The 24170-nt window shown below is 57.3% G+C and overlaps 8 protein-coding genes across 8 annotated transcripts; 3 read left to right on the top strand and 5 right to left on the bottom strand.

Moving 5' to 3' along the window:
- Positions 1 to 199: 199 nt before the first annotated feature.
- Positions 200 to 2149, top strand: CDEST_09724 (Putative oxopyrrolidine biosynthesis cluster protein G). The gene is made up of 3 exons (XM_062925883.1): positions 200 to 970; positions 1036 to 1099; positions 1208 to 2149. Exons 1-3 carry the CDS (start codon positions 551 to 553, stop codon positions 1690 to 1692), a joined length of 969 nt encoding a protein of 322 aa, XP_062781934.1. The 5' UTR covers positions 200 to 550; the 3' UTR covers positions 1693 to 2149.
- A 113-nt stretch (positions 2150 to 2262) lies between these two features.
- Positions 2263 to 3627, bottom strand: CDEST_09723 (Putative PUA domain-containing protein). The gene is made up of 2 exons (XM_062925882.1): positions 3458 to 3627; positions 2263 to 3315 (listed from the first exon to the last, which is right to left on the bottom strand). The coding sequence occupies exons 1-2, from the start codon at positions 3469 to 3471 to the stop codon at positions 2745 to 2747; spliced, it is 585 nt and encodes a 194-aa protein (XP_062781933.1). The 5' UTR covers positions 3472 to 3627; the 3' UTR covers positions 2263 to 2744.
- Positions 3628 to 3878: 251 nt separating this feature from the next.
- CDEST_09722 (Putative proteinase inhibitor I78) lies at positions 3879 to 4403 on the bottom strand. The gene is made up of 2 exons (XM_062925881.1): positions 4143 to 4403; positions 3879 to 4056 (listed from the first exon to the last, which is right to left on the bottom strand). Exons 1-2 carry the CDS (start codon positions 4251 to 4253, stop codon positions 3919 to 3921), a joined length of 249 nt encoding a protein of 82 aa, XP_062781932.1. The 5' UTR covers positions 4254 to 4403; the 3' UTR covers positions 3879 to 3918.
- A 454-nt stretch (positions 4404 to 4857) lies between these two features.
- Positions 4858 to 6300, bottom strand: CDEST_09721 (Putative protein kinase; the record flags this gene model as incomplete). The annotated part of the gene is made up of 3 exons (XM_062925880.1): positions 4858 to 5795; positions 5841 to 5904; positions 5945 to 6300. 3 exons carry the CDS (start codon positions 6298 to 6300, stop codon positions 5154 to 5156), a joined length of 1062 nt encoding a protein of 353 aa, XP_062781931.1. The 3' UTR covers positions 4858 to 5153.
- Positions 6301 to 8831: 2531 nt separating this feature from the next.
- CDEST_09720 (uncharacterized protein) lies at positions 8832 to 10543 on the top strand. Its single transcript, XM_062925879.1, has one exon. The coding sequence runs from the start codon at positions 9440 to 9442 to the stop codon at positions 10301 to 10303; it is 864 nt and encodes a 287-aa protein (XP_062781930.1). The 5' UTR covers positions 8832 to 9439; the 3' UTR covers positions 10304 to 10543.
- A 1789-nt stretch (positions 10544 to 12332) lies between these two features.
- CDEST_09719 (uncharacterized protein) lies at positions 12333 to 14758 on the top strand (the record flags this gene model as incomplete). The annotated part of the gene is made up of 5 exons (XM_062925878.1): positions 12333 to 12496; positions 12640 to 12738; positions 12800 to 12867; positions 12951 to 14642; positions 14700 to 14758. The coding sequence occupies 5 exons, from the start codon at positions 12333 to 12335 to the stop codon at positions 14756 to 14758; spliced, it is 2082 nt and encodes a 693-aa protein (XP_062781929.1).
- Positions 14759 to 16481: 1723 nt separating this feature from the next.
- Positions 16482 to 17246, bottom strand: CDEST_09718 (uncharacterized protein; the record flags this gene model as incomplete). The annotated part of the gene is made up of 1 exon (XM_062925877.1): positions 16482 to 17246. The coding sequence occupies one exon, from the start codon at positions 17244 to 17246 to the stop codon at positions 16482 to 16484; it is 765 nt and encodes a 254-aa protein (XP_062781928.1).
- Positions 17247 to 18127: 881 nt separating this feature from the next.
- On the bottom strand, positions 18128 to 23878 carry CDEST_09717 (uncharacterized protein; the record flags this gene model as incomplete). The annotated part of the gene is made up of 1 exon (XM_062925876.1): positions 18128 to 23878. The coding sequence occupies one exon, from the start codon at positions 23876 to 23878 to the stop codon at positions 18128 to 18130; it is 5751 nt and encodes a 1916-aa protein (XP_062781927.1).
- Positions 23879 to 24170: the final 292 nt, after the last annotated feature.

Here is a 24170-nt window from a genome sequence, read left to right as displayed (position 1 = left end):
TTTGCGAACCATGCAGTCTCTTGCTCAAAATCTTTTCCAGAGTTTGGCGATATGCCCAGCAAGCTTTATAATTATCTCTCCTTTCCTTAGTACCTCAGCGGTGCTCCCATAGACACATGTCCAACCCGAGCCGCCGGCACCCGCCGAATAGGCCCCACCAGATGCCCCGAAGACGGCGGCAACACCAAAGCCGATGAAGCCGCGTTTTCCCGGAACCCCCGCGACTCGCGCAAATCGCCATCTCTGTTTGCCCATGTTGCTTGTCCCCAGGTTTCCACCAGGCACGGGAATCCCCAGAAGCATCTTCCATGTTCCAACCATGGAAGCCAAAAGCTACCTTCCTTGAAAAGTCAATGCCCCCTTCCCCCCTCTATCTCACTTGTTTGCAAAGTCTCTTATAGGCACACTATCTAGGAGCTTGGGGCATTAGGTGCGAATCAGCACATGTCACAGAACCTGCAAGAGAAACATTTTGGACACGGTTTGGTCTTCCGCCCTCACTTGACCACCACGACTTCATCGCACCACCCCCTCGCCCCCGTCACCCATAATGGAGCAACACCACTATATGACCTTTCGCCCCGTCTCGGACCTGGAACGCCGCGGACCCAGCAGCTACGAGGAGCTCATCGCCGACGTCGCGGGCGGCAACACGGCGGTCGTGCGGTGGACGCACGCGCCGGACGACTCCGACTTCGACGACGACGCCGCCGCGTTCGAGACAATCCGCCGCGCGCTCCGGAGCGGCGAGGACAACGACCCGCGGCGCCTGCGCAAGGTCGCCGTCGACCTCGCCGCGCTGCTGCCGTCCGCGCACGGCCGGCCCTCGGACGCCGTCCTGGGCTCCCTGTGGGCGCTGTTCGTCTCGCTGGCGCGACAGACGCCGTCGGGCAACATTGCGATGCTGGACCTGGTCGTCATACTGGACCACCTTGCCTCGTCCCCGAGGACGACGGCGACGGTGACAGTGGTGAGTTTCGGATGGGATGGGTGTTCCGCACCTTCGATTTGCTGGCGATCTGACATCTCCCGCAGGACGGCCTCGAGCAGCTGAGTCGTCTCCACGGCCTGGACAAGTGCATCCGTGAGAGCATGGCTTGTAAGTCATATCCGGCCGGCTCAGCCCCCCCCCCCCCCTTTTCTTTTTCCCCGGCACGCTCGTAGGCTGGGTACATGGTCAGATGGACTAACACGCAGACGCCGAAAGCACCCTACCAGTCCCCCGACAGAATGGACACGCTCGCGCGCTGGATCAACCTCAACGCCTTCGCCGCCCTCCTGTGGTCCTACAACCTCGTTGACGGCCGCGACTTCGCCGTCCGGCAACTCCGCGCCGCTTTCGAGGACCGCCGCTCCTCAGACGCCGCCGACAGGGACGCCGCCGACGCGCGGCTCATGGCCGCCGCGCAGTGGGCCATCCACCCGTGCCAGCGGCTGTACCACCTGTCCGTGACGTCGGATGCGGCGGTGGCGTCGTCCGGCAAGGGGCCGGCGGCCGCGGCTGAGGAGAGGTGGAAGGCCGGGCCGCGGTTCCGAGGCCGCGCCGGGTTCTCGTTCCGGCGGTGGGAGTTTTGGCAGCAGGCCTTTGACGAGGCGCGCGAGTTCGGGGGCGGCAGCATCGAGGCCAAGGTCGAGGCCGGGGCGGCGGCGGGCATGATGGAGCAGGTTCTCTACGCCGGGTTCGAGGTGTAAGGCTCGGAGAGAATCCTGTGGGCGAGCGGGCGCCACCGGGAACGACGAGTGTTTTTTTGGGGGTTTTTTTTAGCCTTCTGATGGCGAAATGGGAGGACGCTTTCTACGAACTTTATCCAATGGGCTAAATTGGGCTATCGCAAGAACAAAGTTGAGGGTCTTGTCAGAAGGAAAACACATGCTGAAGGCCTGTTCGACGGGGGCTGGTGCTTGATGCCCTCACGAAGATAGGTAAACAGCTACCTCTATCCCTGGTGTCGTTTCACTGCAGTAGACCTCATATACGTGTCGTTCGGTCGAAAGAAAAGGAGTACTTTGGACGTTACTCAGTTCGTCCTCTTGCTTCCCGGCACGCATGATTCTTGAGCAGTCCACCACGGACCAACCTGAGAATACGGCCGGCCGATTCCTGCCGCTTCTTTTCAAGATCTATCTCTAGTGGAATTGAAAAATACCCCCCTAAAAAAAAACCTGCCTCTCAAGTACGAAGAAGTTTTTCATCATCCTCACAAACTTTTGGTACTCGCAATTTCAAGTCGACTCGTACGAACGGAGATACCCATAACCATTTCTAAAGTCTTGATGTTCGAGTCACGTGGAGCTTTTGTTGCAGGAGGGTTGCTTGAACTCGAAGAAGCAGGGAAAAAGTTGGACCCGAGGCTCTGACTACGCATGCTGGAGCCTTGATTCTCACTGTTCGGTCTTCTACTACTACTGGGGCACAGAGGACCAATTCAGGGCGAGCCCAAGAAATGAAAACCCTGGACCGCCAAGTCCAGAGACGGAATGTATGGTATCATGTATGCTGCTTCATTTCCTTGCCTGTCGTCTCTCAGTACACCCGCCCCCTTTCCAACCGATGAACCGACCCAATGACGCCGTGCTGCCGTGCGTCACGTCGCCCATATCCAAGTCCACTACCCAACCGCCGCATATGCAAAGTCGTCCCGTTCGTATACTGTCACTCTCGTGTGCCGTCGCTCGGATACCGTCGCTCGTGGGCCTGGCAATCGGGAGACCCGTCACTCGTAACCACCACATCCCTCCTCTCTCTAATCCGAGCCGAGCCTCCAGAGGCCGTCGCCCAGGAAGTGCGCCTCCTCGACGACGGGGCCCTTGCCCTTGTCCTTGACCTCCTTGGTGCCGGCAACCAGCAGCCCGACGGCGCAAGCCTCGGTCTTGCCCTCGGCCATGATGACGACGGGCTCGCCCTTCTCCAGCTCGCGGCTCCAGTGGCCTTCGTCGTCGACGCCCTCGTCTCCGTCCCGGGGCTCGGGCAGCCTACCGCCGGCGCTCGTCAGGCCCGGGGCCATGAGGGTGGCGCCGGACAGGACGAAGCGGATGGCGCCGCGGTCGATGCGGATGGTGGGGAAGGCCTGGGGGAAGCGGTGGACGAGCTTGAGGTGGGGCAGGAGGGTGGCGCTGTCCTGCTGGAAGAAGAGGGGCTGCTGCTCGCAGACGTAGAGGGAGCAGCGGTCGGGCAGCTTCATCTGCTCGAGCGAGGCCTTCTTGGGCATGACCTCGTCGATGTGGGGGTTCAGGAGCGGGTAGGAGGCCAGCAGCGAGTTGCGGAGGGAGCGCTGGACTGAGGACTTGAGCTTCTGCTTCGGCGCCGAGGTGATGCTGCGCGGGGGGAGAGGGGGTGACTGTTAGCTTTTTTCTAAATTCCTTTTCCCCTTTCACTTTCTTCCAATTTTTGTTTTGTGTCATGCTTGTTGTTGCTGCCCCTCGGGCCATTGAAGGGGAGGGAGGGCCGAGTGCTTACTCCTTCTTAAACATGTTGGCGGTGTTGTTTCGATGTCTCTGGGGTTCGGGGGTATCGCTGGCAATCGGTCGTGGAGGTGTCGTCGCGTCGTTCCGGGTCGTGGTCGAGTGTCGTGGTTGATGGCGGATGGCTGATGGTGGATGGTGGGGGTTCGCTCACTGAACATGGCGAGACGGGAAAATGCCCCGCAGTCGGGCGGGCGGGGTGGACCAGACATGCATTTATAGAGGGGCACCGCGCTATGGGGGGTTAATGGGGGAGATTATGATGGTCTCACGTCACTGGGATTTTGGAGATGCAGAATCACGGACTGCCTATGCGACGAAGAAAAAAGAGGCAGATAGTTTAAGGCTTAGTCTTCGGTAACGTAACAATGTCCCTTGGCCGGACACTTATGCATGTTCTATCGTAAACAGTCATCATCTCTCGGAGGGCCCCCCTCATCAACCTCGGCGCATCGCTCAGCCGTGCTGGACGTGGGACACGGTGCCGTCCTCCTTGACGTGCACGTTCAGCCTGTCCGGAATGAAGTCCTTGGTGACCATCATGCCGGGCTCGATGACGCGCGTCTGCTCGGGGAGGTCCCTCTTGCAGAACGTCTGCAACGACGGTGGTGTTAGAGCGGTGGACATCAACAACTAGGTAGGTAGGAGGGGAAAGGAAGGGGGCGCATGCTGCGACGTACCGTCTCGTTGGACTCTTCATCGTGCAGCTTCTTCCCAACCAGCTTGTTGGTCCACTCCTCGGTCTTGTCGCTAGACGAGTTGTTGTTGATACCGGGGACGACGAGAGGCATGGCGGCGGTGTGTGTGGTGGTGTTGGTGAGTCGTATGTGATGGGGCTTGTTGTAGTTGTTTTTTGTAGTCTGAGCTGTGGTTGCTCAAGAGAGTTCGTGGAGCTTCTGGATCAAGATGAGGGGGAGGAATGGGAGTGAAAGAGGTCAGGGAGGAGGATGCGGGTAGGTTTAAGAACTCATAGTACCCGGACGATATGAGGCGCTACAGGGTCTGAGATTGGTCTAGACGCTGACGCCGACCGATGACGTCGCAACTGTGTGGGGGCGGGGGCATGTCGTATCAATATGCTGTTGAATGTCTCTCAGGGTTTGAGCCGGCTTCTTCGTCCGACGCAAACCGTCAGCGGCCCGAGTCTCATCCCATCCCTGTTTGTTTTCTTGACACGCATTCGGGGTGACGACTTTTTTCTATTGCTTACATCGACTACCTTCAAGGGTCAGCCAGTGTGCTTTGGCTGTTTGATAAGATAGGACGTGCTATGAATCTTCGATCTGTGACTGTTGGAAGGCCCCGGGAAATTGCCAGAATTGTATTGGTCCCGTGTCTACAAGTAAGAGCCCTAATTCTGAGTGTTGTTAAACAACGTTTCCTTCCAGTTGAGTCACGCACTCGCAACTATCCGAGGTGATCTTGCAGGATGCCACGATGGCTGTGCCAGTTTCCCCGCCTCTGTGTATCATCTCGACGCCATCTCCAAGACAGCCGACTAGTGTCAAATCCGTTCGCAAGCACGTGGCTGGGCATTTGTCACATCCCGCCAGAGCGCCTCGCATACAAATATCATCAACACCAAATTCGGCAAATGCTGAGTGTCGATGAACATCAGTCAGCGGAACACGACCGTTCCTGTCGGTAAAATCGACTCGGAACCCATATCAAACCTCCAATTCTTAATCTCGTCAATCACTACTACCCTTGCTGAACCAAGGGTGCTCGAGCGCCTCGTGCGCAGTAATCCTCCTCGCCGGATCGAAATTCGTCATTTTGCCAATCAAGTCCCTGAGCTCTTCGTCCACATATTGCCACAGTGCAAACGGCGACCTCGGCCTGCTTGCGCCAAACTCGGCCGCGAGGTCAATGAGCCGGTCAAAAAATGGGTTATCCTCGCCGATGTGCGAAAGCAGGCCCTTAATGCCACCATCGTCTGCGAAATACGAGATGTGCCTCCGGAGTACGTGCCGCCAGGCGTCCTTGGCAGCCAGCTCTTCGTCCCTTGCGCGGAAAACCATCTCATTGAGCATCACGTAAATGATCACCACGCCAAAGGAGTAGATGTCGGACGGCGTGCTCTGCCGGGCTCGCACCCAAGACTCGGGGCTCCGCCACAGCTGGTTGCCACGGAGGCAGTCCTTTAGGTTCTTACCGGGCGGAATGACCACGGCGTCCTCCAGATCGGAGACCTGGACATTTCGGACTGTAATGTCGTCCCCTGCAACATCGTAGTCGAGAAGGATGTTGTTGGGTTTGATGTCTGCAAGAACGTCAGGACCTGGGTGGCAGCCACAGAAACGTGGTTGTAATCGACTGAGGAGGAAGTTGAACTAATGGGGGAAGAGAGAGGGGAGGGAAGAGAGAAGACAGCCTACCAGTATGGATGATGCCCTTTTCGTGGAGCCCAGCCAGTCCACGAAGAGCGCTTTTGAGAATGCACTTTCTTGTCGCCGGTGCAAGATGCTTCTGACTGATCTACAAAAGGTCGCCGGCAAGAAAAGGGTAGACGAGGAGCTCGAAGTCAGGAACGGCGTCAATTGCTGTCCGCAGGTTGGGGCACGAAGCCACATAGTTTTGCAGATCTTGATTGTATTCAAAATCGCCCGGTATCATGTTTTTGAGGACGAATTTCTCCGCTCCAACACTAGATAGATAGAGTTCACTTGTCAGTGCAAGCTTCGTGGAGGGGTTGCTTGTTCTCACGTACCTCGCCCGGTAAACACACAACAGTGGATCGCGGCGTTCAGAAAGGATCTCCTCAATGCCGTATCTCCGGCCTGAGCGCCCATGAAGTACTGCCCCAACTGGGAACGGCTCGGTTTTGGACAACGACATGATGCGACGACTGGGATGGTGGCTCAGTTGGCTGCTCGGCGAAGCTTGAAATCCTCCTATGAGGCGAGGGCGCCGGCATCATGGAAACCTCTGGAGGATGTTTGCTGGCCTCGATGCCGTCAGCATGGCGCAGATGCCTAGGTAAGCGAACTAGAGTCGAGTGCGGTCGTTGTTAGGACCAGCTACGCATCCACTTGAAAGAGTATGGCGATGCGGGAGAGGAGGCATATTGGACTAAGGTACTTTGCCAAGGCAGTCCCTCTTAAGGTCGCACAGGTACACAATATGAAGAAAAGCACGGTAAAGAAACACAGTATAAGTGTTATGCCCAACACTGAACACATCAAGGAGACATGTTGGACGGTCAATCAAGAGGGCGAGATGATGGGTGCTGACATGTTTATTATTGTTGCTGTCGAACCAGACTATGCAATTGGCCAGGGGGACTAAAACTCTTGCCGCCAACTTCCCCTGCAGCAAAGCAAACTTGTGTAGATGTTTATTTGATAGCGATTTGTCTGAATTCGGGCCAGAGTGAACGATACTTATCGCAGAACAGGCAAATATCGGAAGTCAACCTAAAACATCGACAGTCTTTACGTCTTGAGGATTGTGGAGACGATGCAAGTGAAGGCAGAGAAGGGAGAGGGAGGAGATGAAAGACTCCATAACTTTAATATGTGGTTCACAAATGTGTGTATTACGTAATTATCCATGCCAGGATTAGCCTGGAGGCAGGCACGCGCTTAGTCGTTCACTCCTTCCTTCCTTCCAACCACGTTGAATAATAGGTGCAACCACGACCATCAAATTCTCCTTCGCCTAGGTACTTCGCTAAGGGTCGATGGAGCTTGCACAAAGATCTATCTATACTCAGGTGCGCAACCGCTGGAACAAAATCTCTCCATCACCAAATCGCTAGGCAGGACGAACCGTCCAGCCAGTCTCTCCCCGATTTGTTTATCCGGCCAGCGGGGGATAGGGCAGGACGCCGCCCCGCTCCGCCGTGAGCTCACAATCCAACAAACAACTCAGCTCGGAACCATTGGAGGAGAGTTCTTCCTTTGGCTGACGGGCCCCTCTTCGGTTGGTCCCTCGCGCTTACTCGACTGCTTGCGATGGATACAAAGTCTTTGTCTCAGGTGGATGCTTTTCTGGGGAGGGATCCTCGGGCAACGTCTGACCGCGCCAGTTCTGTTTCCCAGCAACTCACTCTTCTCTGATTTGGCACGGATTCTCTCTCTACCTGCCTGTCTCTCTCTCTCTCTCTCTTTCTCCATCCCCTCTTCTACCATCCTAAATATCTCGAATGGGAAGACAAACGGAACGATCTCACACAAAGAACATGCTATCCACAAAAGCTTCTGCCAGCAAGCCCTTCCCCGGGATAGACCTTCAGCTGCTGCGCGCCGTCTCCCAAATAGGGTCGAGGGGCTGGCTTCAGCTCCCACGTCCAGGGTGGCAGGTCTCAGCCACAAGCCAACCCAACTAGGCCACACCGTGACTGGAGCCGCAGCAGGGGTGCATCTTACAAGTCACCACAGCCCTCAGCACTAATTCCTTTAATCAGAAGAGAGTGTGCTTTTCTTTTTCCCAATCGCACAGCCAACTTGTAATTCCCACTACGTTGGCCCCGCGCCTGAGGAATGCTGCAGCCTGCGAATACCAACACGACGAATCTTACATGACAAGGCAGCGAGAATCCGATGCCATCCCATCCAATTCACGACCGTGGGTCCGGCACCGAGATTTGGGTGATTGGGTGGAAGAATGCATCCTGGCCTCGTGGGGCTTCCATGGTTTAGAGTTTTCCCGGTGGCCAGCCGTCTTTGTACGTTTCGGGGAAAGCTGCGCGACGGGAAAATCCACGAGCCATCTTCTTAGCTTGGGCCTGTGGACATTGAGCTGAGAACGAATTCTGATGGACGATCTCTGGCAAGCCATGGGCGAGCACCTCGTCTGTAGAGGTGCGGCCGACAAAAGGCAGCTCGAACACAACACCCCAATGAAGTTGAATCGGTCTTTCACCGCATCCCAGTAAGCAGCCTGGGGTGGGTGGGGGCCCTCAAGATGAGATCAGACGAGAGATGCTGGCGAGCACTGAGGCTATCGTGGACAGAAGGGAACAATCGGGGGCAGGCATGGACAGGGCTAAATTTGGAGGCAGACGCCGTCAGCCACCACGACTCTTGCTGCCATTCGCCATTCGCAGTGAACGACAAGGGCTGTGCTGCAGGAAGCTGCAGCACCATTGGGAAGAACCCGCTCGAGCATCCAGCAGGATGTACTACATCCCCAGCCTTACCAGTCCCAAGCTCAGGCCCAAGTGCTGCAGGCTTAGCTTAGTCGTCCATGGAGAGAGTCTGAGATAGTCAGACTGAGTGGAGAGTGGACTAGGGAGGCCCCGTGCTGAGCTGCAGACGCTCGTGGCTTTTGGCGTTGGCGTCGCTCAGCTCGACGACGGTCAGCAGAAAGAGAGACAAGACGAGACGAGACGAGACCAACGGGAATGGCAACCGGCCAAAATAGGACCCAGAGACCAGAGTAGAGTAAGAAAGCCCAGCCAGCCCAGTCTAGCTCAGCCCGAGAGGAAGCGTTCTTCCTTCTTGTTTTTGCTTTTATTGACGCCCATTCCTCGTCTCACACCGGCTCCGGTCTCCAGGTACTTTCCTCTCTTCCTCCCTCGCCTCCCTTTTCTTCATCTTGATCAAAAAGGACGCTGCCAGACCTGTCTACGCCCATCCATCCCTCCGTGACCTCTCTCCTCTCTCCTCTCTCTTTTCTCCTTTCTCGATCACGCAAATCAGTTCAAACAGATCCACAGACGATTCAAGCGGCATACTTACGCGATCACGACATTCCAACCCCGAAGCCGCAGACGCTGCCGACAGCCGAATCCAGCTTCCAAATCAGGAAGCTCCCAAAGCAAACGAGTTTTGACTCGTCGTACCAAAAGCAGCCCAAGACTGCGCCCGTCTTCCGCACGCACGCACGCACTCACTTTCCTTGGGACCGGCACTTGGGCGCCCACTTCACTCGGAACTTGCTGTCGATCCCCAAAACCCCGACCGAACCACCCCCCCTCCCCCGTCCCGGTCCCGGCAGTTACTGCGGCATCCCCACAAAATCGCGGGACAAGATGCGACCATCCCATTCCGCCCCGGCGCTCGTTGCGCTCCTCTGCGCCACCGTTGCATCGGCCCTGTCGCCGGCAAAGCTGCACTGTCTCCGATCGAGAAGTCTCGAGCTCGCCAAGCTCGCGGCCTGCGGCGAGCCGGGATCCGTGGCCCACTGCCTGGATATGCTCCCGGACGAACTGACGCAGACGGACCTCGAGAAGTGCTACATGCACGCCGGCTGCGAGGTCGCCGAGGCCATCATCGAGTCGCAGTGGACGCTCGACAGGTGCGGCGATGACGGTAATGTGCCGGCGGAGCTGCGAAAGCGCCACGCACCCGTCTTTGCACGCCAGACAACGGCCGCCGAGACGGCCGTGGCGCCGACGGCGACTGCCACGGGCACGGGCACGGGCACGCGGTCGTTGATCATCTGCTCGACGACAACGACCAAGTCGACGACTCTGTGCCCGGTGGTGTCTACGGGCGTCCAGAGGGGCAGGACGCTCAAGGAAGGCTGCTACCCGACGCAGGTGTCGTTCGCGACGTGCGCGGCGGGCCTGCTCTGCAAGGACGACCCGGCGGGCAAGCCGTCTTGCCTGGTGCTGGACAACACGGTGTACCCCGGCGGCGTGGCGGTGGCGATCTTCTTCGCGGTGGTCATCACGGGCGCCATTGCGTGCATCACGGTCCTGTGCTGCCGCGAGAAGAAGCAGAAGAAGCGCATCGCCGCGCGGGCCGAGGCGGCGGCGATCGCGAGGCAGAACGTCAAGCAGAGGCCGACGGTGCAGGTTGGTAACGCGGACAGCCAGCCGCTCATGACGCACGGCCAGCCGGCGGCCGGGTACGACGCGCAGGGCCCCTTTGGCGACCAGCATCGGATGTGAGGGAGATGATGGTGGTTTTCCTCCCTTCATTTTTTATTTTCTACACATATACTTGTTTTGTGGTATTGTCGGCTGGGAGGGTGGTGGGAGTACAGTACGTGCAGTACAATCATGGTTAAGATACCTCAGAGTGCGGTTCTCCCTTTTTGAATTTTTAGATTTTAGGAATGGCATGTCCCAAGAGATGCATCGATGGAGCCGAGGGTAGTGGGTTTGCAAAGGAGCAACAGACGAAAAAAAAAAAAACCAGCAAAGGCTTTTCTCTCTTCATACCTAAGCGAAATGCATCGATGACCAGTCCATCACACCACCGTTGTGCTATGCATTGAGTGGCGGGCACCATCGCGAGAGACCTTCGAACTAGCCGCTAAGTTTTGAGGGTCCGGGAGAGACCGGATGATGGGGAACGGCAGCTCCCCCCTCCTTCCCCCTCCCCCGATCCTCTCTTTCCCTCCGATGGGCCGGAAACCTCAAGAGGGGTCCGGTCCGTTCGCATGCGAGATGGACCAAAGGGGAACAACACAAGCACGTGCTGGACGCCTTCAGCAGCGAACTGGCATTTTTAGTGGCGGCAGCTCCCATGTCATGTCTCTTGGTCATTCTTGGAGGGGGGGAAGAGGGAGGGGAGAGGGTTTGATTTGGCCGTTTTCTGACAGCTGTCCCGCATCCGTGGGCTTGCAGACGGGGAATGAATCCTGCCCGGTAGCGGGAGATGCAGCCATGATGATACAGCCGTTGGGTGGTGGTGGTATGGGGAGCCAGACGCCGGGCGCACGGCAGACGGGATGAGGAGGGCGGCGGTGATACTCTGCGCTGATGGGTCAAATACGGCCGCCAACGAGCGATAGGAAAAGATAGGAAGAGAAGGATATTGGTGGAGGTTCTCGGTTCTGCGACTCCTACTTACTGAATGGCACTTTCCTCGAATCCTGGGTTTGGGGGGGGGCCTGCCTCTTTCCCTCACATACATTATACACAAACGGTGCAGTTCCGAGGAGTGGAGAATACCTGTACTGGGATGGCCAATGAGGGTGAGTCATAAACCAATCCAGACCAAAGGTGCAGGAGCAGACAGACCAGACAGAGACAGGACAGACCGACAGACAGCAGGTGCAGAGTACGTACCCGACTGACCGCAACCGCTATGGCCCTCCCCATTGCCAAATCCAACAGCCGCTGCCAAAAACCCAAGGGCCGATATCGCCACCCCAGATTGGATCCATGGTCCGTGCCCGTCCCCCGATGCGCAGCGCATGTTCGCCCTCGTCCCCACTTGGCGCCCTTCCGGCCAGTCATCGGACGGCTACCCCACACGTCGACACCCGATAATTTTTTTGGTTTTTTTTCCCTGCCTCCGAAACAGCAGCGGCGGCAGCAAACAAACAGCAGCAGCAGCAGCAGCAGCAGCAGCCACTACCGCACCCCTTCTGGAGTCGGTCCCCGCCAGTCCGTCAGGTCTCCAGGTCTCACAGTCTCACAGGCACAGGTACAGGTACAGGTACAGGCATAGTCACCTCGAATCCTCTCTCCTCCACCGGCCCTTGACCGGCGCATCCCAGTCCGACTCATTTTCTCTCCCCTTGAACCCTCCTCCTCCTCCTCCTTCGCCTCCGACTCTGACTCTGACTCTGACTCTGACTCTTGTGAGCTGTGCTCTCTCTTCTCTCTGTGTGTGTGCGTGTGCGTGTGCGTGTGCTTGTGCGCCCCCGGTCGAAATCTAGAATTTGTGATCTGCCCAATTTACCACTACCTACACTGTACACACCAACTACTGACTAACGGTGACTGCTACATCTTTTCTCTTTCCCTTCCTCCATTTCCTCCTCTCCCCTCCCCAGACCGAACCGCGACCTTTGCAACCTTCTTCAACCCTTGCGATCGTCCAATTCGACGAGCCGCTTCTTACTCTCTCTCTCCCTCCCTCCTCCTCTCCCTCAAGGATCTCGACGAGGCATCACGCCGAGTGACTTTTTTTTTCTCTTTCCCTCCTTTCTTCTTGGAATCCCTCCCTCTCCACTCTCCGCCCATCATGATGCTCCGAAGTCGCCAGGCCGCCCGCGCCCTCAAGGCTGTCTCAAGACCGACCGCCTCCCGCGCCCTCACCACCTCGTCCGCCGTTTCTGCCATCCAGGCCGCCAAGAAGGTTCCTTCCGGCGTGAGGAATCAGGCTACCTCGGCTACCTCGCCCGCTCCGTGAGCTCTTTCCTGCTCTCTTCCGTCTGTCCATTGTCGCCCAGCCGTCTTCCTTCTCTCTCAGGAGCTCGGGAAGGGGGACAATAAACAGACTACATTACGTGACTCACGAGGACTTTTGGCTAACAAGATTGTCATCTCAGTGAGGTCCGAAGCACGCCCGCACCCGCCTTCAATGCCGACAAGGACCGCAGCCATGTCCAGCCTCTCGTCGGCTCCCGTGGCCCCGAAATGGACGAGTCGTACGTAGCCGTCGCCGTGGTCCACGTATAAGCGGCTCTGAAAGCTCACTGTGTTACACAGGTTCATTGGCAAGACCGGAGGAGAGATCTTCCACGAGATGATGTTGAGACACAACGTCAAGCACATTTGTTGGTGGCCCCAATTGCACACTCCCTACAAGACCATCAGACGTTCGCGTTCAAGGAGAGACATGGCTGACCGTGACTCACAGTTGGATACCCCGGAGGCGCCATTCTCCCCGTCTTCGACGCCATCTACAACTCAAAACACTTCGATTTCATCCTCCCCAAGCACGAGCAGGGCGCCGGCCACATGGCCGAGGGCTACGCCCGCGCCTCGGGCAAGTGCGGTGTCGTCCTCGTCACTTCGGGCCCTGGCGCGACCAACGTTATCACCCCGATGCAGGACGCCCTCTCCGACGGCACCCCCATGGTCGTCTTCTGCGGCCAGGTCGTCACCTCCGCCATTGGTAGCGACGCCTTCCAGGAGGCCGATGTCACCGGCATCTCCCGCGCTTGCACCAAGTGGAACGTCATGGTCAAGAACATTGCCGAGCTCCCCCGCCGCATCAACGAGGCTTTCGAGATCGCCACCAGCGGCCGCCCCGGCCCCGTTCTCGTCGATCTTCCCAAGGACGTCACCGCCGGCATCCTGAGGAGAGCCATCCCGACCGAGACCTCCCTCCCCTCCCTGCCGAGCGCCGCCTCGAGGGCCGCCATGGCCCTGCTCCAGAAGCAGCTTGACCAGTCCATCAAGCGCGTCGCCGACCTCGTCAACATCGCCAAGAAGCCCATCATCTACGCTGGCCAGGGTATCTCCCAGTCCGAGGGCGGCCCCGAGATCCTCAAGGAGCTTGCCGAGAAGCTGTCCATCCCCGTCACCACCACCCTGCATGGCCTGGGCTCCTTCGACGAGCTCGACGAGAAGTCCCTCCACATGCTCGGTATGCACGGCTCCGCCTACGCCAACATGGCCATCCAGCAGGCCGACCTCATCATCGCCCTCGGCGCCCGCTTCGACGACCGTGTCACCCTCAACGTCGCCAAGTTCGCCCCCGGCGCCAAGGCTGCCGCCGCCGAGGGCCGTGGTGGTATCGTCCACTTCGAGATCATGCCCAAGAACATCAACAAGGTCGTCCAGGCCACCGAGGCCGTCGAGGGCGACGTCGCCTCGAACATCCGCACCCTCATGCCCCTGCTGACGCCCAAGTCCATGGATGACCGCAAGGAGTGGTTCGACAAGATCCGCGAGTGGAAGGCCAAGTGGCCCATGTCCGACTACGAGAAGGCCGAGCGCTCCGGCATGATCAAGCCGCAGACCCTCATTGAAGAGCTCAGCAACCTGACCGCCGACCGCAAGGAGACCACCATCATCTCCACCGGCGTCGGCCAGCATCAGATGTGGACCGCCCAGCACTTCCGCTGGAGATACCCCAGAACCATGATCACCTCTGGTGGCCTCGGTACCATGGGATACGGCCTGCCCGCCGCCATCGGTGCCAAGGTCGCCAAGCCCGACGCTCTCGTCATCGACATTGACGGCGATGCCTCCTTCAACATGACCCTCACTGAGCTTTCCACCGCCGCGCAGTTCAACATTGGCGTCAAGGTTATCGTCCTCAACAACGAGGAGCAGGGAATGGTCACGCAGTGGCAGAACCTCTTCTACGAGGACCGCTACGCCCACACCCACCAACAGAACCCCGACTTCATGAAGCTGGCCGATGCCATGGGTGTCCAGCACCGCAGAGTCAGCAAGCCCGACGAGGTTGTCGATGCCCTCAAGTGGCTCATCAACTCCGACGGCCCTGCCTTCCTTGAGGTCCTTACGGACAAGAAGGTGCCCGTCTTGCCCATGGTGCCCTCTGGATCAGCCCTCCACGAGTTCCTGACATGGGACGGAGGTCAGTATATTGCCATTCGTCCTCCACTTGACAGACCACAAGCTAACCCCCTCATAGAAAAGGACAAGAAGCGCCGCGAGCTGATGCGCGAGAGAACGTCCGGTCTCCACGGCTAAATCGACAACGACCGGCTCTTTCTTGTCATATCTAATATTTTCCCACATTGGAGGCGTCCATGCATATTGCTCTCTCTCTCTCTCTCGTCTCTTACACACACATCTTATACCATCAGCTTTTGTTGGGTCTCTTTGGGCCACGAAAACGAGATCCGGCTTCGACAAACATCTTTTTATCCATTGGGACCAGGGTTTCACACGGGCGACGGACGGAAGGGGTGGGGTTTCTTGTGCTGCCTGGAGAGAATCGCGGGTCACACGGAGCAACATGAAGAGAAGATGACAAGGATCCGCCCAGAAAAGTGCTTTCGATCTCTTTACAACCGCCGTTTTTCCATACAAAAAAGACGAAGAAGAATAAAAAAAGGGTCACGATGTCTGGAGTGTGTTCAGCATTCACAAAATCAAACCCTGTCAGGGGAATCGGGAATCGGGTTACCTCGGCTTGTCAAGAGAGGTGTACATATATTAACTTCACGAGTTGAATGTTCAAAAGTTTTTTTGTAAAGCTGCCCATGTCGACTTTTTCCCGGTTAGCTTGTGACTCAGGATGTCTTTAAACGGCTCTTGGGTTTCCCTTGGAACTTTGTCTCCCCTGAAGGATTTTTCCTTTGCCTCTCTGCCCGGAACTGACTAGCAACGCACCATGGGCCAACTGCCCCATGGTTGTACAACTCGTGAACCTCTTCGGCCTCGGATGACCGTATCTCGTTTCCCTTCATGGAGGCTCGGGTCGGCTGAGGAAGACTTCGACTTTAAGTGTGCCAGCACGAGACCCTTTAGGGACTTAGAGCCCGGTCAAAAACCTTGTGCTCCGGGTGCGCGTCCGGGAATTGGGCTCGTGATGTCCAGGTGACGGGTTCGCTCACGCAATGTCATCTTCGAGGGAAAGGGGCATCCGTAGTCTCAAACTGCGTTCGTCGTGGCTCGAGAGGCGTGAGCCAAAGGTCCAAGGACTCGGAGGCTCTGGGTACGCGTTCTCATGTCCACCCCCCTCTGTTAATATCCTCTCGGTCACGAGCAGGTTTCCCAGGAGGAAGAAATGACGTGAAGCCCTCGTGTCGTTTGTCGTACCAGAGCTTGTCTCCCCGACAGTCAAAGAATGAGGCAACTACAGGAACCAACGACAGCCCAGGCGAGGCAGGCATTTACCCTGTGATACTCAGAGTCGGGGACTCCCAAGAGAGTTCTTGAGCCATGACTACTCCGAATACGTCTGGCGTACGTTGACTAGATCTCTCCGTCTACCTACTCCCTGGGTCCAGAAATTTGGTCGCAGGAGCCCAACTCACGCCGTGCCATGACCGCAACTTTGAAGATTGTGGTTCCCAGATTACTTGGCTACTGGGCACCGTTGTAATATAAGCTTTTGTCGTCCTGTGGTTATACGTGAGGCTCAGGTTCGATCGTACCGGAGATACTTCTGCCTGTCGCCATTTAAAGATACGCAGGAATCCGCCAGTTCTGATGTTCTTCTCTTTTTCCCATACCCAGACAACATCACACTCTTCCATCCTCTCTCGATCAGGAGCCAACATCAATTTCTAGACTCACTGTATTTCATCTATCAGACACACACACACACACACACACACACACACACACACACACACACACACACACGAACCACCCCATTTAACTTGAACCACAAACCGTACTCTCAAAGATAAAACAAACACACACCACACTACACGCATCCAGCATCCAGCACCCATCACATCCATCATCTCATCACAAGACCGTCCCAATAACACCCACAACCACCTTCACCAGGATGACGAGCATGCGCCCCTACATCACCCAGTCCGCCCTCCTCAAGGCCTACCATGACGCCCCGGCCCTGAAGCCGCGGTCGACACCCTTGCCCGCACACATTCGCGCCCGGGCTGTGGCCGCGGGAGTGGACCTCGCCGCCCTGGAGGCCCTCCACGATGACCTCGAGACTCTCAGCTGGCGCCGCCGCAACGAGTACTTTGTCTGGTGGGGCGACTTCGCCGCCAAGCTCCGGCGCAGGCAGGTCGTCCTCGAGAACCATCGCTGCGAGCGGTCCCGGGCAGATGGCGGCGAAGGCGCGAGGCGGTCTGGGGTGGTGGCGTACCCTGCGCTCGACCGGCTCCGCTCCGGGGAGGAAGGGGTGCTGGACACGATCCGCGGGATCTTGCTCCGCGCCGAGGCCATATTGGCTGGCGCGCGGTGCGTGGGCGAGGGCGGTTGCGTCGTCGACTTCGCGCTGCGTGAGCTGTGGGCCCTTGAGGGTTCCCTGGAGGGGGTTGAGGTGTTCTGCGAGAAGGACGCGGCATCGGGGAGGATCGCGGCGAGCGGGAGGGGCACTTGCTGGAGATATCTGGATATGCTGGCTCGGGAGAGCCGGTGAGCTGCACATGGCCACGCTTATGCGCATGGTCGGATGGCCAATAGTCAGGAAGCGGCTAAGGGGGTCGGGGTCGGGGTTGAGAGACGATGTGAGGTTGGCTGAGCCACTACGCATCTCGCATCTTGCCTGTAGCCAAGTAGTCGCCTTCTATGAGGGGCAGGATGGGGGCTTTTTAGGCTGGGATGTCCCGAAGAACTCGTAGGGCAAACGAGGAACGCGGCATTGATCGGGTTTACTGTGCGGTATGAAGCTATCTAGAAAGTGGCCAGGGGCGTGTGTATCGGGGCTGCGTTTCTCTGCGTTTCAGCATTATTAGCTGAGGACTGGGGAAGAAAGCCTGCATTCGACAAAGGTAAGCATCTGCCCAAACCTACTAAATACAATCTACAACCGCTTGATGAGCAGATTATCGACCCATCCTTCCGCAGCCCAGGTGATTACAGGCGTTCTAGACAGTATCTCTCCACGATTGGCGAGGTTCGTGTGGCAAGCACTCGAAAATGTGTCCATTTTAGCGATGTAAATGACTGTTGCCTCTGCCGAGTTCGGACAAGAAAGTTTTCCGGTCACCAACAAGAAGCCCGTACGGTTCCTATCCAAACATGCTGACGGGTTGATCAAAGGTCTTGCCCCTATTTAACAGGCGAGAATAGTTCGTCGGACCACAACCCGAGAGACAACACGCTCCACATACATATCGACACACATGGATGGCCAGATTTTGGATTTTGCATAAGCCATGTGGGCAAGTTAAAGACCCGCACCTGATTGATTTGTTACATCGTTGGCAGAACAGTCTCAGGGGTGAGTTGTGACCGATGCATTTGGGATCTCTAAACTACCGTCGTCAATGGCATTTCTTCCCTCTTCTGCTAGTGTTTCAAGCCAGTACCTGATACCCTCATGTCATCAAGACCCTTGCCATTTGCATGATAGCTTGCTGGGCCAAATGTCACAGTCACTCAGCCTGAATAATAACAGTGTCTTCCATTGTCTTAGTAACTATACGCATCACTGTCCGAACCGCCGCCGCCTTCGTCGTACTCCTCGGCATAGTCTTCGCTCTCCGGCTCACCATAGTCTTCGATTTCTTCTTCATCCTCCTCGCTTTCATCCTCTTCATCCTCTTCTTCCTCCTCCTCCTCCTCCTCTTCATCTTCAACTTCATCTTCCTCCTCCTCTTCCTCCTCTTCCTCCTCTTCCTCCTCTTCCTCAATATCACTTTCATCTTCCTGACTTTCATCTTGCTCCTCCTCGCCGTAACCTTCCGCCTCATCGCTTTCATCTCCATACTCATGCCCAATGCCATCTTCACCTTCCTCATCTAGCTCACTCTCATCTTGCTCTACACCCGACTGCTCAAGGTAGTGATCCGATCCCGCCACGGAGCTAGGATATTCTTCGTGAACAGCCTCATCGTCCACCATGTATTCTTGTTCTGACCCCGACCCTTGATCCGAATCAGATGCGAACTGCCCCTGAGGCTCCGAGTTGTACGCTAGCTCCTGCTCCGATCCATACATGTCGTGCTCCCCGGCCTGGGACTGCTCCGACCCCTGATCATGACTCTCATCATCGTTACAGGCGCTGCCATAGTCGTCATCGTCGTAAAATCCAGGTTGGTCCGATTCCGAGGCTCCCGACACACTCGGGGCCTGGGGAGCATCTTCGTTGTCATATGAGACGGATGTTAACTGATCAAAGGCCACGGAGTGGTTGTCTGACTCATCATCGCCATCTCTCATCCCGAACCCTTTGTCATTGCTAGCGTCGCCCTGGTTGCCGTCGCTGTCGACGTCGTTCCAGTCGTGAGAAGCCGTCTCTCTCTGGGCCGAATCGCCACGATCTCCATGGCCCGATGATGACGACGACGACGAAGAAGACGACGATGACGAGCTCAAAGCGCCCCCCGCTTTCTCCAAGCCGCTATCCGCTCCATCGTAATGAGGCCCATCGTTGGAGGCAGGGACGTCCCCCCAGGCGGCGTAGTTTTCCATGTTTATCTCGGACGGCGGCGACTGGACGTGGGAGCTCTTGGACGACGCGGACGAGCTCCGGCTCAGAAGCGTAGCGGCCCCAATGCCGACAGCTGCCCCAGCCGCCGCCGCCAGGAGGATTTTGCCCTTGTTGCTGCCGCCGGTCCTCTGAGGCGACGGGTCCCCGAGGACGTAGACCTGGTTCCCTGCTGGCGACTGATGCGAGCCGTAGGGCTCCAGCTGCGAGCCCTGCGCGGCGTACGGCGCGGGGCCTGACTGGCGAGTGGCGTGAGGGTTCTGCGAGTCCATCGGTGCTACGCTGTTGTCTCTAGCATTCCATTCTGACAGACCCGTACCTGAGAATTGGTCTCCAGAGAAAGGCTGGCGTTCTTGTTGCCTGTCGAACGTGGCAGGCGAACCGGCCTGTTGTCCCCATGCTTGTTTGCTCGAGACACCAGGAACAGGAACAGTTGGAGAGCTTGGGGAGAACGGCTCATACTGCTTGGGCGGCCATGTCGAAGCTTGCTCATTGGTGTTTCTTGTACGACTTGCGGTCCAGGGGTCTGACTGAGGGACCGCCTGTTGCTCAGGAGCTATTGGGCTAGTAGAGTACGGGTCGTACGCCGCCTCGGCTGATGTGTAGGGGGCTCCGGAGAAGTAACTCGCGTTGAGGCCCTGTCCGGTTGCCGTAGTCCACGGTGATTCAGGTTGACCGAGTGGCGCGGGCTGCCCTGTAGTTGGCGTCAGCTCCGGAACTGATGTCGGGCTAGACGTCGGCATTTTTCCCATTTGGACCGTTTCGATACTCCGTTGACCGGAGGAGTCTGCACCTGCTGGTGCTTGGTTTCGAGATAAGCCTCTTGATATACCGCTCGGCGATGCAGAGGCCTGTTGCCGAGCAAGTACAGATGCCTGCGACAGATCTCCCCCAAACGAGGGCTGAGATGATTGAGTCTGGCCTTGGAAAGGATCGTTTGATGCCGATGCTGAATTTACCGGAGGATAGTATGAGCCATCGAACAGCCGAGGGTTTCCGGACGACGGTGCGGATGGCCTAACGGTGTAACCATGCTGGTCCATAGGGCTCATTGGGGCCGTTCCTAAAACCTCAGAGGGCCACGAGGATGTGGAATCGACCTGCCGGCTGTTGCTAGTCGGAGTCCTGTCAGTCTGGCTCTGTTCTGGAAGGCCTCGCGAATTCTCGACGCCCAGTGGTTCCAGAGTAGAATTCTGTCGAGAGGTATCTGCTACCATAGTCTGCCCCAGCAACGGAGGCGATGAGTAGTAGCTACTCGATGCACCGGTATCAAACGGAGGCTCCATATATAGGCCAGAGGAGACAGATGTCTGCTGGTTTCCGAAGGAGCCCGAGGCGTCTTGGTCTGCAGACCATGACCGCCTGGGACTATCACGGACTGTTCCGGGTTGCTGGGTGCCTTCAAAGTACGGGTTCGGAACAGATATATCTGGGATCGAGGGTTGAGAGACCAGGCTTATTCTCGAGTCTGGACGCTCGACTTCGGGTTGAGTTAGTGCGGACTGTCCAGGGGGATTAGGGACGTGTTCGCCTGGGGGAGACTCTGGTGAAGTAGGCCTGGAATCTTGTGCCGAATCTTGTCCTGGTCCCCCGTCTTGGCTGGCGTTGGCAGCGTCTTCTGTGTCCGACTGATTTGGTCCTCCTTCTTGGGCCGGCTCGTCGTCATCCAAATCACTTGTCTGGGATGGATTGGAAGCGTAGTCAGAATCAGACGTATCGTCATCACTCTCGACATCGGAACCCGAGTCGGAGTCTTGCGATCCTCCACCCAGTAGATAGATGGGACCATTGGTCGTTGAGTAAGACATGTGGCCGATCTTGGTGGTGGAATGCGTGTCGTGAGCTCCCGGCTTGCCGTGTCCCAACGAAGATCGACCATCTCTCTTCTCTTTCCTCGGTACTCTAGCGGCACCAGGGTCTTTGGGGTGTGCTTTTCTCTTTTTCTCAGCCCCGGAAATCTTCTTGGTGTCGCCCACCCGCCGCTTGCGCGGCTCTGCCCTTGGGGCCGCACGTTTAGTCTTTACCTTCCCATCAGTGACCTTGACGTTTGGTGGCTTGGGTGTCTTGGAACCTCGGCCCGGGTTCGCCTTGCTTCCGCTGGCCGTCTTCTGCTTCCAAGTGTCGACAACCGATCTGATGGCATCTTTCTTCTCCGCTCCTGTGGCGTGTTTGGGAGCAAGGCCTGCTGATTTGGTCTTGGTACCGGCGACACCTAGAGATCGAGTACTCTGTGGCTGATGAGATGGGACTATAGGATACTGCGAGGCAGTTGGGGCGCTTCGTATTGGGCGGGCTGGGGAAGGCTTCTTCGCGATGGACCGGTTGGTGACTGTGAGCTGGTTGGCGGGCGGCGGCATCTCCTGCACCATGTCGTGTGTTATTCGTTTCTGTAGGGGGGTGGGGGGCATGGCCAGGCTTCCGAATTGGCCTGATGTCTTCCGCGGTACGCTGGACGTCTCGTATGACGTGCTAGACATCGTCTCCGGGATGCCGGACATCACCTGTGGCGCTTTGGACTTCTTTGATGGCCTGGTACCAGATGGTCGCTCAAGAGGCCCTCTGTTCGATGCTTCAGGAAGAGAAAGGGGTCTTTTGGCCCGCGATTTGCCTTCTGGAGGGGACTGAAGTAGGCGGAAGAGCTCGGCGACAGAAGTTGCGGCCAACTTGTAATCTGTCGCGTCTGTCTTGGAGCCCCGGGGCTGAGGGAGGATCCCTGGCAAGGGCAACGGCGTTCCAGGCGTCTCTTCTGAACGGGCATCTGGAATCTGCTCTGCTGGAGGTGACGATGGCCCGTCCAGCTCATCAAAGTCGATGGGGTCATGGCGGTACCAGTTCCGGGCGAAGCGCGTCCTGTCCGAGTTGGGCAGCGTATCTCTGTCGACTTTGGAAGAGCTCCCGGCTTTCCGCGGCTGAGAGCTCCGAGCAGTCGGCTTGTCTTGCGGCATCTGGCCAGCCGTGGCATCAGACGTCGTCTGTTCTTTTCTGCCGTCTTTGCTCTTGTCACTCGGCTTCATGCCTAGAGCGGGCTTCGTTAGTTCTCCAGTCTGGCTCCAGACAGATGTTCTCGGGGTGGGTTGGTTTCCACCAGAAGAAACCTTGTCCAGGGACGGTGCGACTTCTTGGGGCGTCTTGGCTCCCCTAGTCGGCACAGTTGACGAAGAGTGGCTTCGCGGACTCGACATTGCACTGGATGACCGGGCGTCTTGGAGCAATCGAGGATCTCCCTGAGGCAACTTTGTCCTATTCAGAGGGCCAAAAGCCGCGGTGTTTCTTGGACCCAGGACATGGGGTCCCTGGCCGGCATCGACGCTGAAGACCGACGTTGGTTGAGAGACTGAACGCGACCCGTCGAGAAAATGAGCCTTTGGCTGGGGACTCATTGTTCTCCCTGTTACGGGATCATGATGACTGGCCTCTGGCCTACTGACTGGAGGTTGCGACAGCTCTGGAGGTGATGTCACGACTCTTTGCTGAACGGGTGGCGTGACAGATGCTGGCAGCGTTCCGGGACCAATCCCTCTAGAAGGTACAGCCTTCCTCTTAATTGAAGAGGTCGAGGCCTTTCCAAAGGCGGGATTTGTAGAAATGCTCAGGGGAACCGTAGAGGGAACCGTAGAGGTGGCGGCGGACTCGTTCGGCTTGCCAGTCGGGACAAAGCCGCATGGCGAAAGTTGTTGCGCGTGGAGACCCTTGGGCCGAACAACAGGACCTTCTCCGATGTGGCGTTGGTGAATCTGGATATCAGCAGCGTGCGTAGATCGGCCAGCGACGTATCGCTCGCCGCTCGTTTTGACGATGGCGGCATCTTCTTCGACAGACAGCTGCGCGAAAGGCGTCCAGCCGTTGGTGAGATGCAGCCCGTCGACATAGAAGGGCTTCTGCTGAGCCTGTAACCAACGCCAGGCGTCGAGAGCCCCCGACACCTTGGGAATGGGAACCTCCTTGGGTGAAGTGAGAAGATGCTCTGGGACAAAATGCGGAGAGACGGTTGTTTGGTCGAACCGCTCGGTACCAGCCTGATATAGACGGGGATACGTCTGAGACGAAGCCGCCGTGTCGAGCCACCGACCTCCTATGACCGAACCATTGCCTTCGGAGACCATGGACCAGTAAGTGTAGCCACTCGGCACGGCTTGGTCGAGGCAGGCGGCGCAGAACTTGGCGGTCTCCAGGTAGCTGATGTGGCCTTTGGGACTCGAGGCGTGGAAGAAGCCGAGACGGCTCGGGTATTTTCTGCGTGCGGTTGAGACCCCGGCGGTGGTGTACTTGGGGAAGTGAGGGCAGGCGAGTCCTCGGCCTCCACGCAGGAGCGAGAAAACATGTTCGGCGGAGCCTGCTCTGACACCCGGCGGTGGCGGTTGATGGACACGATTCGCACTGGTGTCTCTTTGAGGAGCCAGGCTGGAGCCGAGCGCCGGGGGATGAGAAGGGGGCGCTCGACTCGGAGTACCGGAGTCTGGAGCGAGCGGGTGGGAGCTCAGCGTATGGGTCGATCGTGACGAAACATTGCTGAGGTGAGTGTTTGGTGCTTTTGGTGGACTTTTCTGTGGGAGGGGGTCTTTTTTGACCTCCAAAGCCGAGGTGGTGACGGGGGCTTCCGGAAAGGAGTCATGAGCTTGAGATGGATGAGCTTGTGGCGAATAACCCTGGCCGAGTTGAGGGCGGTCTGGCTGTTGTTGATGCGTAGGAGAAAACGGAATGGCTTCTGCTGCCATGACCCCAAAGATGTCCATTGCGAAGAGTGTGTTGCATATGTGTTGGGTTGTGGTATCGTCTCCAGGTAAGACTGACTACTCTGTCTCGAACTGTTCATCTAATGCTCCAAGACTGGAGACGTTCAAGAAGATGAACTGTTGAAGAAGAATCAGAAACCGACGGATAAGAGGCAGCGGAGGAAGTTGGCCTGTAAGCCACGAACATTCACCTCGTGACTGTCAGGTCAGGGAGCTGAAGCTCCGGCGCAGCGAAGATGTTCAGCACGCCCTCAAAGTAGAAACGCAAGAAGAAACGACCTTCCGATTTTCC

Source organism: Colletotrichum destructivum, chromosome 6 (genome assembly GCF_034447905.1).
Source record: "Colletotrichum destructivum chromosome 6, complete sequence".
NCBI classification, from domain to species: domain Eukaryota; kingdom Fungi; phylum Ascomycota; class Sordariomycetes; order Glomerellales; family Glomerellaceae; genus Colletotrichum; species Colletotrichum destructivum.
The sequence above is the reverse complement of the archived record's forward strand: the minus strand, read 5'-3'. Positions and strand labels throughout refer to the sequence as shown.

Excerpts from the sequence above, each read along its gene's own strand:
- CDEST_09722 (XM_062925881.1), bottom strand. The coding sequence starts at position 4,253 with ATGCCTCTCGTCGTCCCCGGTATCAACAACAACTCGTCTAGCGACAAG. Across the intron at positions 4,057-4,142 it reads ATGAAGAGTCCAACGAGACG|ACGTTCTGCAAGAGGGACCT; the intron begins GTACGTCGCAGC and ends CCGTCGTTGCAG.
- CDEST_09720 (XM_062925879.1), top strand. The coding sequence starts at position 9,440 with ATGCGACCATCCCATTCCGCCCCGGCGCTCGTTGCGCTCCTCTGCGCC.
- CDEST_09724 (XM_062925883.1), top strand. The coding sequence starts at position 551 with ATGGAGCAACACCACTATATGACCTTTCGCCCCGTCTCGGACCTGGAA. Across the intron at positions 971-1,035 it reads CGACGGCGACGGTGACAGTG|GACGGCCTCGAGCAGCTGAG; the intron begins GTGAGTTTCGGA and ends CATCTCCCGCAG. Across the intron at positions 1,100-1,207 it reads CATCCGTGAGAGCATGGCTT|CACCCTACCAGTCCCCCGAC; the intron begins GTAAGTCATATC and ends AGACGCCGAAAG.